The sequence below is a fragment of the Drosophila serrata genome, unplaced genomic scaffold (genome assembly GCF_035046125.1).
Source record: "Drosophila serrata isolate PLE 108 unplaced genomic scaffold, ASM3504612v1 contig_276, whole genome shotgun sequence".
Lineage (NCBI taxonomy): Eukaryota > Metazoa > Arthropoda > Insecta > Diptera > Drosophilidae > Drosophila > Drosophila serrata.
Window position 1 is genome coordinate 3,556,141 of NW_028257174.1, and position 14,846 is coordinate 3,570,986.

Here is a 14,846-nt window from a genome sequence, read left to right on the forward strand (position 1 = left end):
GGGGCAGGTCCAGGGCCAGGTCCAGGAGCTGGTTCAGGAGCTGGTCCAGGAGCAGGTCCAGGAGCTGGTCCAGGAGCAGGTCCAGTAGCTGGTCGAGGAGCAGGGGGAGGGGCAGGTCCAGGGCCAGGTCCAGGAGCTGGTCAGTAGCTGGTCGAGGAGCAGGTGGAATGGCAGGTCCAGGGCCAGGTCCAGCAGCTGGTCCAGGAGCAGGTCCAAGAGCTGGTCCAGGAGCAGGTCCAGGAGCAGGTCCAGGAGCAATTCATGACTGCCACATCCACTTGATCAAAGTCTATCAACCACCAAGCACTTAGATTATAAAACACACACAAAAAGAAGAAGAAGAAAACTAAACTTTCTCTAGCTAGGGCCTTGCTTAAGTATAAGACTTGAGAATCGCAGAGGAGAGCGCTCTAGGTACCAAGCCACCCTCCTATGCGATTCTCATATTTTCATGTATCTTGACTTTTGTGGGCCTTGTTTTGGTTTCAATTATCAAGAGATATTTTATTAACGTCTTACCTTAATTAAGAAAACTATAATTTTCATGACTGCCACATCCACTTGATCAAAGTCTATCAACCACCAAGCACTAGATTAGTAACTTACATAAAAAACACACAAAAAGAAGAAGAAAACTAAACTTCCTCTAGCTAGGGCCTTGCTTAAGTATAAGACTTGAGAATCGCAGAGGAGAGCGTTCTACGTACCAAATCGCCCTTCTATGCGACTCTCATACCTTTGAGCTTCTAAAAATTAACAAGAACGCTTTCCGAATTAAAATTAATGTCTTTTTGGCTTAGTTATGAATTTTTTAAATTTGGGCTTGTCGACAAAATTTGCATATAAAAAATTAGTAAATATCGATTCAAAATGGTATTGCACCTTCAGTCAGAAGCCTAAAAGATAGTGAAGGAGTCATTTCCGACATTATAAATCATATATATTCTTGATCAGCATCAACAGACAAATCTTTCTAGCTATCTCCGGCCAAAAAAACAATTTTTCAGAAATTTACCATTTTTTGAAAAAAAGGAAAGGGGTTACATCATTAAAATTTGCAAAAATCGGCCAAAAATTTACATATTAAATGGAGTATGCAGTTTTATTGAGCTTCTAAAAATAATCAGAGGACCGCTTTCCGAATTAGAATTAATGCCTTTTTGGCTTAGTTATGAATTTTTTAAATTTGGGCTTGTCGACAAAATTTGCATATAAAAAATTAGTAAATATCGATTTAAAATGGTATTGCACCTTCAGTCAGAAGCCTAAAAGACAGTGAAGGAGTCATTTCCGACCCTATAAATCATATATATTCTTGATCAGCATCAACAAGCAAATCTTTCTAGCTATCTCCGGCCAAAAAAACAATTTTTAAGAAATTTCCCATTTTTAAAAGGAAAGGAGTTACATCATTAAAATTTGCAAAAATCGGCCAAAAATTTACATATTAAATGGAGTATGCAGTTTTATTGAGCTTCTAAAAATAATCAGAGGACCGCTTTCCGAATTAGAATTAATGCCTTTTTGGCTTAGTTATGAATTTTTTAAATTTGGGCTTGTCGACAAAATTTGCATATAAAAAATTAGTAAATATCGATTCAAAATGGTATTGCACCTTCAGTCAGAAGCCTAAAAGATAGTGAAGGAGTCATTTCCGACATTATAAATCATATATATTCTTGATCAGCATCAACAAGCAAATCTTTCTAGCTATCTCCGGCCAAAAAAACAATTTTTCAGAAATTTACCATTTTTTGAAAAAAAGGAAAGGGGTTGTTACATCATTAAAATTTGCAAAAATCGGCCAAAAATTTACATATTAAATGGAGTATGCAGTTTTATTGAGCTTCTAAAAATAATCAGAGGACCGCTTTCCGAATTAGAATTAATGCCTTTTTGGCTTAGTTATGAATTTTTTAAATTTGGGTTTGTCGACAAAATTTGCATATAAAAATGAAGTAAATATCGATTTAAAATGGTATTGCACCTTCAGTCAGAAGCCTAAAAGACAGTGAAGGAGTCATTTCCGACCCTATAAATCATATATATTCTTGATCAGCATCAACAAGCAAATCTTTCTAGCTATCTCCGGCCAAAAAAACAATTTTTAAGAAATTTCCCATTTTTAAAAGGAAAGGAGTTACATCATTAAAATTTGCAAAAATCGGCCAAAAATTTACATATTAAATGGAGTATGCAGTTTTATTGAGCTTCTAAAAATAATCAGAGGACCGCTTTCCGAATTAGAATTAATGCCTTTTTGGCTTAGTTATGAATTTTTTAAATTTGGGTTTGTCGACAAAATTTGCATATAAAAATGAAGTAAATATCGATTTAAAATGGTATTGCACCTTCAGTCAGAAGCCTAAAAGACAGTGAAGGAGTCATTTCCGACCCTATAAATCATATATATTCTTGATCAGCATCAACAAGCAAATCTTTCTAGCTATCTCCGGCCAAAAAAACAATTTTTAAGAAATTTCCCATTTTTAAAAGGAAAGGAGTTACATCATTAAAATTTGCAAAAATCGGCCAAAAATTTACATATTAAATGGAGTATGCAGTTTTATTGAGCTTCTAAAAATAATCAGAGGACCGCTTTCCGAATTAGAATTAATGCCTTTTTGCCTTAGTTATGAATTTTTTAAATTTTGGTTTGTCGACAAAATTTGCATATAAAAATGAAGTAAATGTCGATTAAAAATGGTATTGGACCTTCAGTCAGAAGTCTAAAAAATAGTGAAGGAGTCATTTCCGACCCTATAAATCAAAGGCAGTTTTATTGACCTGCTAAAAATAAACGTAAGAACGCTTTTCGAATCGAAATTAATGCCTTTTTGCCTTAGTTATAAATTTTTAAAATTTTGTTTCGTCGACAAAATTTTCATATAAAAATGTAGTTAATATCGATTAAAAGTGAAGTAAAAGAAAGTGATTTTTAATTTGAAATTTCAAAAATATATAAACTTCGTGCTCCTGAAGTTAGTTTCTTTAACATTTATTTTCTTAAAATAAATTAAATAAAATTAGATAATTTTCAATATTCAGTTTCCAGGAAAGTTTGAATCTAAAATATATAATTTCATGAAGCAATAAAAATCAAATTTTTCACAAAGCTTTTTTTCCCCCCACATTTCCCTCTCAATGCTTGGAGCTTCAGGAAAACCAAGCAGTTGAAACGTGACAATGGAAATGGAAATGCATTTTTCGATCACTTTTTAAGCGATAAACTGTGGGGAAATGCGCACAAACAATTCCAGGACGGTGGGAATTTAATAGTCGAATTGTTGAGACTCGGACTTACTTGATTGAGAAGGAAGAAGGAGCTTCCTCGTTTGCCAGCAAAAAGGATATATTTTGTAGCCAATTAAAGGGGGCATCAGTCTGGCTAAGAAAAAAGGAATAGTGTGGCATTAAAAAAAGGATGAGGGAGGAAAAACTATTAAAACAGGTAAAGCAAAGTGAGAAGTGCATTGCTTACGATGCCACTAACACTTGCGACTTTGTGGCGCACTGAGACTCTGCGGTTTAACAGCTCTCCTTTTTTCCTCCCACTGCCACGCCTTTCTCCCGCCTTCGCCCCGCCCCTTCGTTTCTCCCAACGTGTTTTTGGCCCCCAAAGTTTCCGTCGACATCTTAATTTCTCACTTGTAAATTGAGCTGCGGCAGCAAACCGCAAATTAGACCCCAAAGTATACGTACTTTGTGGATGCCAAATATTCCCCGGAGGTCTCCTGCGGTTCCTCCTTCCTCCCCACAGTTCGTCCTGTGTGTCTCCTTTCACACACACACACACCTACACACTACACAAACACACACGCACTGCCACACAAACATTCATGCGTAAAACCAACACGAACGAGCACACACACACACACTCCAAAGCGCACTTTGGAGGAGTGTTACAAAGTTCCCAAACGGAGGGGAAAAGGTAGCCCCAAAAAGGGGGGTCTAAAGTGTGTGTGAAAGGGGGTTGGGTGTGGAGAGAGAAAGGGAATTCCAGGGGACAAACAGCCCCTTCGGCAAATCTGATGAAAGTGCGTGGGTGTGCTGAAAAGGTGCGAGATTTTTAAGGGGGAAAATATATATGCAAGCCTTTCATCGATAAATTTTCTCATTAATTAATTTTCAGGCATTGCCATAATTAAGACAAGTTCTTGAGGGAAACTAACTTCAGAATAAACTTTGAAGGTTTCGAATTAAAAGGAAAGTTATCAATATAGATTACAGAAAAAAATAATATTCATTACACATAATAGAAAGCTATAAAACTACAAATTCTTGATCGTTTTTTGACAGTTTTAATTATATACCAAAATAGTTGCTTGCAAAATAGTGAAGGAGTCGTTTTCGACCCTATAAATCATATAATTTATTGATCAGCATCAACAAGCGAATCTTTCTACCCGTCTCCGAAAGAAAAATAAAATTTTCAAAAATGTTCAATTTTTCTAAAAAAAAAGGAAAGGGGTTACATTGTTAAAATTGTCAAAAAAAATTTACCAAAATTTGAATTTTGCATTGAGTATGCAGATTTGTTAACCTGATAAAAACTAATACATAAATGATTGTCGATTGGAAATTAATGCATTTTTGGCTTAGTTATGAGATTTTTAAACTTCGGTTCTAATATAAAAATAATAGCATAGTTAATACTTATTTTTAAGCCCTTTCAGGGTATTATAATTTTTGTCAGAAGCTTGTAACTCGGTGAAGAAATAATGTTTGATTATTGATCATCATCAAAATGCCAAATCTTTCTAGCTATATCCTGCAGAAAAATAAAATGTTCTCAAATTTCACATTTTTACAAAAAAATTAATACAAATTTGAATTTTTTTTACGTTTACGTTTACGTTTAATAAACCTTAAAAAAAACTAAACACACAAATGCTTTCCAATTGGAAATTAATGCATTTTTGGCTGAGTTATGAGGGATTTTCACTGCAAGGATTAAGAAATTTAAAATATCTCTTTTCTGAAGTTAACTTTCTTACTTGTTTAATAATAATAAATAATTACATATAGTAATTACAAAATATATCAATAGTAGAACTTATTACTTCAAAGGCCCAATTTTAAGCAGCGAACAAGAAAAACCATCTCAACTATAAGTCTATCCCTTACATATTGATAATTTCAATAACTAAGACATTTAACGAATTAATTTATTTTATTTATTTAATGAATTTAGTTTTGAGCTCCACAAAGTAGAAAAAATTCAATCTCTTTTCATTAAAATGTCTAAAAAGCTTGTATTTATTTTTCAAAGACAAAAATATCTTTAAAAAATCTATAATTTCAATCAAAATTGTTTTAATTTCAATTAGTTATCTTGGATTACCACCTTAGTTCCCCCTTTAGGTAAATGTATTGTTTCGAACGACACTAATTGACGACTCCACGTTGCTTGATTTCCCTGGGAAATCCCTTTTGGCCAAATGATGTTGCCGGTTATCGATTACGAGGGGCATGTTGTTATTGAGCTCGAGCTCTCTCTCACTCACTTCTCATGTTAAATCTGCGCATTCATTAGCCCAAAAACAATGGGGGTCTCCTTTTAACCCCTCTTTCGAGAACGGAGGGGGGGGGGGAGTTTTAACCCCCCGAAGCACAGAGAGGGAGAGAGGGAGAGAGGGAGGGAGATGCATTCAATTCCAGAGACTACGTACGACGATGGGGATTCCCCGCCTGCATTTGCTGCAATTTCCCCATGGGCGTCCCATGTCTGTGTCTGCCTTTTCGCAACCCCTTTTTAATGCTGGCACAACCCCAAAGGCCCATCCCCTTACCATCCCTTCGTGCGCTTTTCACACCGCTTTCCCTTTGCTTTCCCCTTGCCTTTCCCCATGCTTACCCCATGCTTTCCATCCCACCTAGACAAACATTTGCAAATGAGCGTTGAAGCGTGGGACACCAACAGCCGCAGACGCCTCAGGTGGCAAACTCCGCCCGGAAAATGCGTGCACAATTAGAGATAGTTGCTATAGCATTTTCCACGGTTGGCAAAAATTGAAATATTTAATTAAATTTGACAAAGTGCAGCTACTGGGTTTTTACCCCTACTTTTCCCCCATAGCTAACTTTGCCGGGGAAAGTTCAGAGAATCAAAAGATTTGTAGGTGGAAAATGTAAGAATTTCCTTTGTTTTTTTTGAGGGGTAAAAGAGAGCAGTTTGCTTCTTTAATTAATTTTTAAACTGCATAAATTTTATAAAATTCAACAGCAAAGATTTAGTTTAAAATTCAACTAAATCTGTGTAGTTTTTCCTTTGTTTAACAAACGCATCATTGGCTTTTATTTTTCTACACGTTTTTTTATCCACTCACTGAACAAGCAAAACTTTCCCAAATCAATTAATTTAAATATGAAAAATACTTGCAGATGCGGAAAATGTGTAAAAAAAAACTTTTCACTTTATTACCAATTTTTCAGTGGGGGAAAATAAATTCGAATTTCTAAATAATGTAAAAGTTTTGCTGTAAAATCAATTAAAATTCTGGCAATTCAGGTTGAGTGGCTGCTGATTAGGTTTTTTTTTTTTTTTTTTGAGAAAAAAGGAAACCCTAACAAGTAATTTTCCAACTGGCCGGATGGTTTTTCTCGTCCTTTTTTTTCTAGTTCTAGTTCTTTTTGGGGGCTTTCCCGCAATCACAATAATTTGTGCCAATGACGTGCAATTATTTGCCAGGCAACTTAACCCACTGTGGGCCAAGTTTTACCAAACGGTTAACCCCTTTCTACACTGGCGTGGCACGTACAAAGTTTGTCTGCCGCTGCTGCCGAATGTGAAATGCCGAAAGGGGGAAAACTGTTGGAAAAGTGGGTAGAGCGAAATGCAGGGAATGATTCATGGCCATTGCAATTTAGCTGCCAACTCGCGAAAAGTACCGGAAACGCATTCATTTTCCGCATTTTTCACATCAATAATGGACTCGTGCGAAAGAGGGACGAGGCTGAGGGAACTTGGACTTCGTCTTGGAGTTGGACTTGGTCTTTGGCGACTGCAGAGAGTCCTAATTAAGTTTGCAACATTTATGACTTGTTAGCCAAAAGACGCGAAACGCGAAAGTTTACGAGCCAAGTGGCTGCATTTTTCGGTTTCAGTTCAGTTTAGTTTTTTTTCTCTTTTTATTGATTGGAATTCCTTTTTCTGGCTGGGATTATTCGTGGGATTTCCAGGGACACTCCCTCTCTTTTGAGAAACGAAGAAACTGAGCCAGCTAAGATGCCGTCCAATTCATTTCACGCTTCGTCTGTCACCGAAATGGCCTCCCAAGCAGGACACGACCTCCAAGGATGAGCGCCTTGTTGTTGTCCACTAGAGGAGGTGGACTCCTCCTCCTGATTTTCCTACTTGTCCGGCTTTTCCTCCTATTCCTACTCCACTCGCCACTCCCCCCGGAACTGCACTCGTCTGTGAAATGATGACAGTTGCGGTTTCATTTATCTGCCGCTTATATCCTTTAGATTTATATGGTTGTTTCACGAAATACTCTTTCTTTTAAAATGGGAGAGAATATAAGCCAATGGATTAAAGGGGATTTTATATGTGAAAATTTGAAGATTTTCGCAAGTTTATATATTAAATATATTATACTAATAATATATTTTATTTTTATATATAAGATTCATTAATATTTGATATGATTAGTTGTAGATATTGCCAGGAAGAATTTAGTATACTTTTTATATTTTACATGTCTCAATATTTATAAATTATATTTATTGAATTTTTATACCCGTTTGGGGTATTATAATTCCAGTCAAAAGCTTTCAATATAGTTAAGGAGTAATTTCCGACCCTATAAATCATATATATTCTTGGTCAGCAACAACAGGCGAATCTTTTTAGCCATCTCCAAAAGAAAAATAAAATTTTAAAAATTTTTCAATTTTTGCAAAAATAATATTATTAAAATTGTTAAAAATTGACAAAAATTTCAACATTTTAATATTTTAAATTGAGTATGCAGTTTTCTAAATCTAATAAAAACTAACATAGAACATTTTTCCGAATTGAAATTATTGCATTTTTGGCTTAGTTATGTGATTTTTAAACTTAACTTTTTCGAAAAAAATGTTAAAATGTTAAAAATGTTAAATAAATATCGACTCAAAGAATGTGAACATTTTAAATTTATATATGATAAATTTCCGATTCGATCCTATAACTCATTAGCAAACAGCAAAGGGTGTATTAACTACGACTTCCCTAAGTTACTTTCCCTTCTTGTAATATATTATATTTCTTATATATTAGTAAGATTATTATGTTTGAAAGAGTGTACCGTAGTAAAAATTCTTGGTATTCCAGCAGACTTTATAAAATGATTTATATTTGATATTTGTAATAAAAGCCGAAGAATATTTTTATTATTACTATAGATTTACTTGTTTCTTCATTTCAATTATTTTTTATTATTTCAATGATTCAAACAAAATACAAATATTAATATAATAATATATTTAAGCTGGGTATAAATCACATTTATTATTTGCTTACAAAACATTTTCCACAACGGTTTAAAAAACATAGCCGTTAACAAGAAAATCCTAAAGATTTGTTGCCTTTCCCTTTCTTTTAAATATCATAATGTTTATTATTTTAAGATTCAAAATATTATCCCTAAATTCACCCTAAAAATTTTCCAAAATTTATATTTATTAAACCTCTATAAAGAGTATTTCAAAAACACCTAAATTTTGTTCCCTAACAAAAACTGTTGTTTTATTTCACTTTTTTTTATGATTTACGAGGGTGACGAAGCTGTCTCTCAGTGAGGCGGGAAAGCGGGAAAACGAAGAAATAAAAGTGATGGAAAGGGAAGAGAGAGAGAGAGAGTGAAAGGAGGGAGAAGGGAGAAATGAGACCGCATTTGTCGGCGACTTTTTTGGGTGGCAAATCAATTTGCTTATCTCGTTGCCACTGTGGCGGCCCTCAGACTGAGCACGACTTTGGCTCAAAATTCAGTTTTGAAAAAGCTGCAACTGTCGCCAGGCTTTCTCTTTGTCTCTGTTTTCTTCCCTCTCTCTCTCTCTCTTTCTCTCTCTCTTCCTCTCCCTCTCTCTGTCTAGTTTTCTCCCCTTCTCATCCACTGTGTCTTTGTTTTCCTGGCGATAAGGAAATTGTTCGACTGACCCTTCATTTGGATGCTGTTGCTGTTGCTCTACGCTCAACGCTCTATTCTATATGTATATATAGTATATATACTCACCGGAATATATAGGTATAGCCTTCTGTAGCTGCTGCCGTCCGATAAGCGGCTGCAATATGGTCCGACTGCACTGAAAGAAATAAATTAAATAAATGGTAAATTATAGAAAGTTCACTACAACTTTAAGCAACTTTAGATATATCAATCGGTATCAATCTTTTGTATTATTCAAATAAGTGTATATATTCATTTTTGTTAGATTTCTGTATAACTTAACTTAGTGAATTAAAATATATATAATTAAAAAATAATAAAATTCAAAAATAAGCGATTATTTTATACCCTAGCAGGGTATTCTAATGCCAGTCTGAAGTTCGTAACTCAGCGAATGAATCATTTCACATCCTATAAACCATATATATTCTTGATCAGCATCAAAAGACAAATCTTTCTAGCTTTCCCATTTAAAAAAAAAAAAAGGAAAGGGGTTACATCATTTAAATTTGCAAAAATCTGCCAAAAATTTACATTTTAAATGGAGTATGCAGTTTTAGTTATGAATTTCTTAAATTCCCATTTTTGCTAAAAAATTTAAAATTTTTAAAATGTAAATTAAAATGTTCAAAAATTGACAAAAATTTGCATTTTTAAACAGAGATGCAGATTTATTTAACTATTAAAAACAAACATTGGAATTCTCCCCGAATTGAAATTAATGCTTTTTTGGCTCAGTAATGAAATTTTTAAACTTTGATTTGTCGTCAAAAATGGTCATATAAAAATATAATAAATATACTATCCTATAATTCATTTGCACACTTCAAAAAAGGTTTAAATTTCGCCTTCCTAAAGTTAAAGTTTCTTACTTACTTGCTAGTTTATTATAATAATTATTTTTGCTCTTATTCTTGTTCTTATTATTCTTATTCCTATTAATCAGTAAGAATAACATACCATTTTGAATATATCTCCTTTTTTATAATCTTCTTTTTATTATATATTTGAAATTATTTTAATGAAGATGATGATGAATGATTTCTCTCCTCTCTCTTTTTCTTTGCACTCCCTTTGTTTCGCTCAGTGTAGCCCCGAATGACCCCATCTTCCGCTCATATTTCAGGCTTGTGTTTATGCAGCTTAACACTTTGGTGCCCAAAGCTTCAGCTTCAACACCGTCTCCTCCCCAGAGTTTAAAAAGGGAATCCGTTAAGCGGCTTACGCCGATGGCAGCAGTCGCAGTCGCATTCCCTGCCGCAAACTCTTGCCCAAGTTTATTAAACATAATTATAAAATATCATTTAAACAAAAAAAAATACACACACAGAAGAAGAAGGAAAATCAAAAGCCTAGAGACGGGTTAGAAAACCAGTGAGAAGGAGCAGGCTGCCCAGTGTCCAGGTAGTAACCAATCCTGGGGCTCCATCTTTACCAGCAACCAGGGGCAAGGCACTCCTCCGCTGTGCCATGGCCTTGTCAATGGATGCCTGGCAGGAGGACTCTCTCCTCACGTATCGGAACATGGACTCCACAATATTGCTGGGTGTGATCACTTCACATCGTTCCAGCAATTGCACCGTGCAGGTCTCAAAGTCATAGAGATCCACACATTGACGGGGTCCCAGCACCAATTCCGGCAACTTATCGCCATTGGTCCAATCGGGGGTCAACTCCTTGGGCAAATAGCCACCAAACGTGGCATTTAGACAATTGGCAATACCCTCACGACTCTGATCCAGGCACTCGGGTCCTTGTTCGGCAATAAAGAGAGCAATCTGGTCACCATTTTTGTAGCAAATAAATTCCAGCAGACGATCGGCAATACGCTGAAGGACAGTATTATGAGCACGCTCCTCACTGTTCAGGCAAGGCAGCAAGGCATTATTGAAATCCTTGAGACAGGCCTTGGCCCGTGGCATCCTCAGGCAGTATTTCTCGAAAACCACATCCAAATCACCCTTGGGACTGGCCTCGGCAATCTCCGCTTGGATCTCCGTCATATTGGCCAGACCGGAGAGACATTCCACCAGTTTTCCTCCAGCCGTTTCAATGGCTTTACTCAGGGCAGTGGCATTCACTGGCTCCTTATTGGCCCGCCGACACTTGGACTCCAGCAGACGATGCAAATCATCCAAAGTGACATTGGTGTTACGCAATCCTTCTGGTAAATAGTTGGCTTTCAGCTGATCCACATCCACATTCTCCAGCATTGAGGCATCCAGCGTGGGCAACTCCACAGCCTGGCAGGCGAAGCCAAGCAGGAGAAGGATCAGAACTGCCAGGAGCGATAGATTCAATGGATGCATCTGGTTTGGCATTCTGAAAGCGACTGGCGGGAATGAAACCAACTTGGAGCGATCGAGAGCGAATGCGGAGCTTATCTTATCGGGAGCATGGAGGAAAGCGGAGGAGTCACTGGACGAGATTAGAGGAGGGCGACTCACAAAAGGCAATCTCCGGGTTTGTTTCGGTAATCGTTGTGGTAAACAGCCATCGGGTTATTCATCTATTCGTAAAGCACTGAACAAAATAAGTAAACAAATACAATACAAAAATTTGTAAAATATAAATAAAATTTACTTGTTATATATTATATAAAAAAATCTTGATTATAATATAAATATTACAAGAAAATCGCTAACATTTCCAAGGCAAACTTAACTCTCTCACAAAGTACCTTTAGTTGTTATTTAAAATAGTAAATGAAATACAAAATAAAGCAACAATTTTTTTATATATGTTACCCCTCCAAAATCTCTCCCCTTTTTTCTCTCCGTGTTTGAAATAAAAACAATTCCTTAACTGTATAAAATATAAATGACTGACCCTTGACATCTAGAAAATCACAGCAGCAGCAGCCCCAGCTGCACTCAAAGTTCTTCAATTAGTTCTACATTTGTACTTTTAATAGCAAGTCGTACAGTTTAGCATTTAAAATGCTATAATTTTTTTTATATATTAAATATATTACACACGAACCGGTATTTTTTTTTCGAGTGTGTGCAAATCCACCTGCACACACCACACACTCTAATGCCCTGTAATTGTTCCACATTCGATGGTTAATCAAAGTCTACGGGGCAGTCTGGCTGGAAATTAAACCCCAGTGGCTACTATATACACATATATATCAGATATATATATATATAGGAATGGGTGTGGAATATAGTAAGGAAACAGCTGCCGGTGGAGGCGATAAGCCCGACAATCTCAATTGGGTTATTGATAATTACTTACGGGCTTACGGCGAGCACCGATGGGGTTTGTAATCCGGCAAATGATAAATTTAAGGCAATTGATTAGCATTCAATATATATGTATATATACATATGTTTCATTCCTAAACCGATTTGGGAAAATTGCATGAGATCAATATGAGAAGAGAGTGATAAGAAACTATCAATCTTTGAGGTTTTCCTTTAACTCAGATGTTGATTTTAATACTAAATGTTATTTATATATTTTCAATATTTAAGCATCAAAGTTCAGGATTTTTAATCGCTTTCCTTTTGAAAAACTCATTTAAAATTATTGCCAACTCATTGAATACAATCAATTAAGGCAAATAGAATGTAAATAAATGATTTGTTTTTTAGGGTAATTATTTCTAAAAAATATATTGATTCTATAAATGCAAGTGCTTTAATATAATAAACTTTAAGCCGCTTATTCTCAGGTTAACTTCATTGAATTAGTAGGTATAAATAAGGTGCTTTTAAAGTTAATTTAGTTAATATCTAAAATGTCTAATTTTAATGTATTTCCATAATAAATTATTACACATTAAAGAAACACACTAAACTTTATAATTTAAAATCTATAAAGTATACTTAACTCTGTTTTCATACATTAAGCACTTTAAATAAAGATTGCTAGCATAATCAATACCTTGTATACCCAAATTAATAGTTTTAAAACTAAATCAAACTATACTAAATATTTCTCATAAAATATTCTAACTTTTTTTCAAAGATTTACCCTTAAAAACTTTCTCTCAAAATCTCCGAAAATCTAGATTTCCCCCTCCTGTAACTTTAAATTAAGATTGCTAGCATAATTAATACCTTGAATACCCAAATTAATTACATTAAAAATAGATCAAACTTTACTATATATTTTTTATAAAATATACCAACTTCCATTCAAAGATTTCCCCTTAAAATCCTCCCAAAATTTCCCACCAAAATCTCCCAAAATCTAGATTTCCCCCTTCTGTAATTACCTGCCACTTTTGGGACCACTTTTATGAATTAATCCCTCGCTTAATAATCGTAGTATTCACTTAAGCTACTCCCATACTATGGAGGGCACACAACTAGCAACAAGCGGAGGGGAAATAAAAAAGAAAAAAAAAAAACAATACCAACGTGCCACAAAAAACCGTAACAAAAACGCAAGCAAGAAAGTAACCATTTATCTTCGTTTGTTGCGGAAGTTGCAAGTGCAATAAACAACTTCGGAAGAGGGCAGACCATAGGGTGCAAATTTTCGGTTCAAAATAATACCAAAAATTGCAGTTAGGGGGGGAGAAGAGGGAGAAAACTTTGAGTAAAGAGAGAAGAGTGAAAAAGCGAGAAAAGTGGGGGAACTGGAAAATGGAAAATGTGGGGGCCTTGGCGTATCCGTTGCAAATTGAAATGAAGCGCGTGGCAGGGATTCCTAAAAAATGAGAGCAATTAATTGCTGGCCTTCTTAGGGCGTGGTGTGTGGGCGTGTCTGGGGGCGAAAAGGCGGGGGAGGGCGGTGGCTGTTGAGGTGGGCGTGGCCATGGCACTAGTTGGCTGCAATTAGCTGCAAAAGCTGGCAAAGCGCAAGGTTTCTGCGTGTGTGTGAGGTTTCTTTTGCGGATTCCCTATTAATTGGCTATGATTTAAGGGTATAGTTTTGTTTAAAATAATTAAGGAAATTTATATAGTATATATTTTATTTTAAATGATTAAATTTATAGTTTCTTTGAGAAGTTTACTCACATTCTATTAAGAAAACTCATCAGTAATCAAAGTTTACTATCAAGACCACCATTCATATTCACCATATTCACCACATTCCTTTCTTTTTCTACTAATACTTAAAGTTAATAAAAAAAAAATATATATATATATATAATAATATATTTAATATTAAATAATTCAATTTATACTTCGTTTAAGAAGTTTACTTAGATTCTATTAAGGAAACTTATCAACAATCAAAAGTTAACTATTAAGACCACCAGTCATATTCACCATATTCACCATTTTTCTTTCCTTTTCTATCAATACATAAAGTTAATAAGTAATATATATTTATATAATAATATTTTAAATATTAAATAATTTAATTTTATTGATTGTTTAAGAAGTCTTCTTTGATTCTACCAAGGAAACTCATTAATAATCAAAGTTTACTATTAAAACTTCATCATTTCCGTTTCTTATATATAAATACCTAAAGATAGTAAATACCTTCATATAAAATCAATAAATTACAAAATTTCTCTGGAAATTTAAGTAAAATTCTTGCTAAGTAGAATCGGTAACAGGAATTTCGAATGACAGCTAAACGGAGGCCATTTTGCCAATGGCATTGCCATCGCTTCCGGTTTTGCCGTCTTCGTTTCCGCTTTGCATATTGTTTGCCCGGAATGCATTTAGGCACAAAACAGATAATTGCCATGACGTTTGATGAACACATATTATTATTGTTACGCAC

At 35.0% G+C, this 14,846-nt stretch overlaps 1 protein-coding gene and 1 long non-coding RNA gene across 2 annotated transcripts in view; both read right to left on the minus strand.

The window, feature by feature from the left end:
- Nucleotides 1-14,846, minus strand: part of LOC147643203 (uncharacterized) — a 102,129-nt gene that overhangs the window by 13,835 nt on the left and 73,448 nt on the right. Inside the window, exon 2 of the long non-coding RNA XR_015272276.1 lies at nt 9,219-9,288. This is a non-coding gene — a long non-coding RNA (uncharacterized LOC147643203). The remainder of the gene's footprint in view (nt 1-9,218; nt 9,289-14,846) is intronic.
- On the minus strand, nt 10,361-12,253 carry LOC110179491 (27 kDa hemolymph glycoprotein). Its single transcript, XM_086835555.1, has 2 exons — nt 12,135-12,253; nt 10,361-11,675 (listed from the first exon to the last, which is right to left on the minus strand). Exon 2 carries the CDS (start codon nt 11,471-11,473, stop codon nt 10,505-10,507), a length of 969 nt encoding a protein of 322 aa, XP_086691681.1. The 5' UTR covers nt 11,474-11,675; nt 12,135-12,253; the 3' UTR covers nt 10,361-10,504.

Coding starts and splice junctions, on each gene's coding strand:
- LOC110179491 (XM_086835555.1), bottom strand. CDS start 11,473: ATGCCAAACCAGATGCATCCATTGAATCTATCGCTCCTGGCAGTTCTG.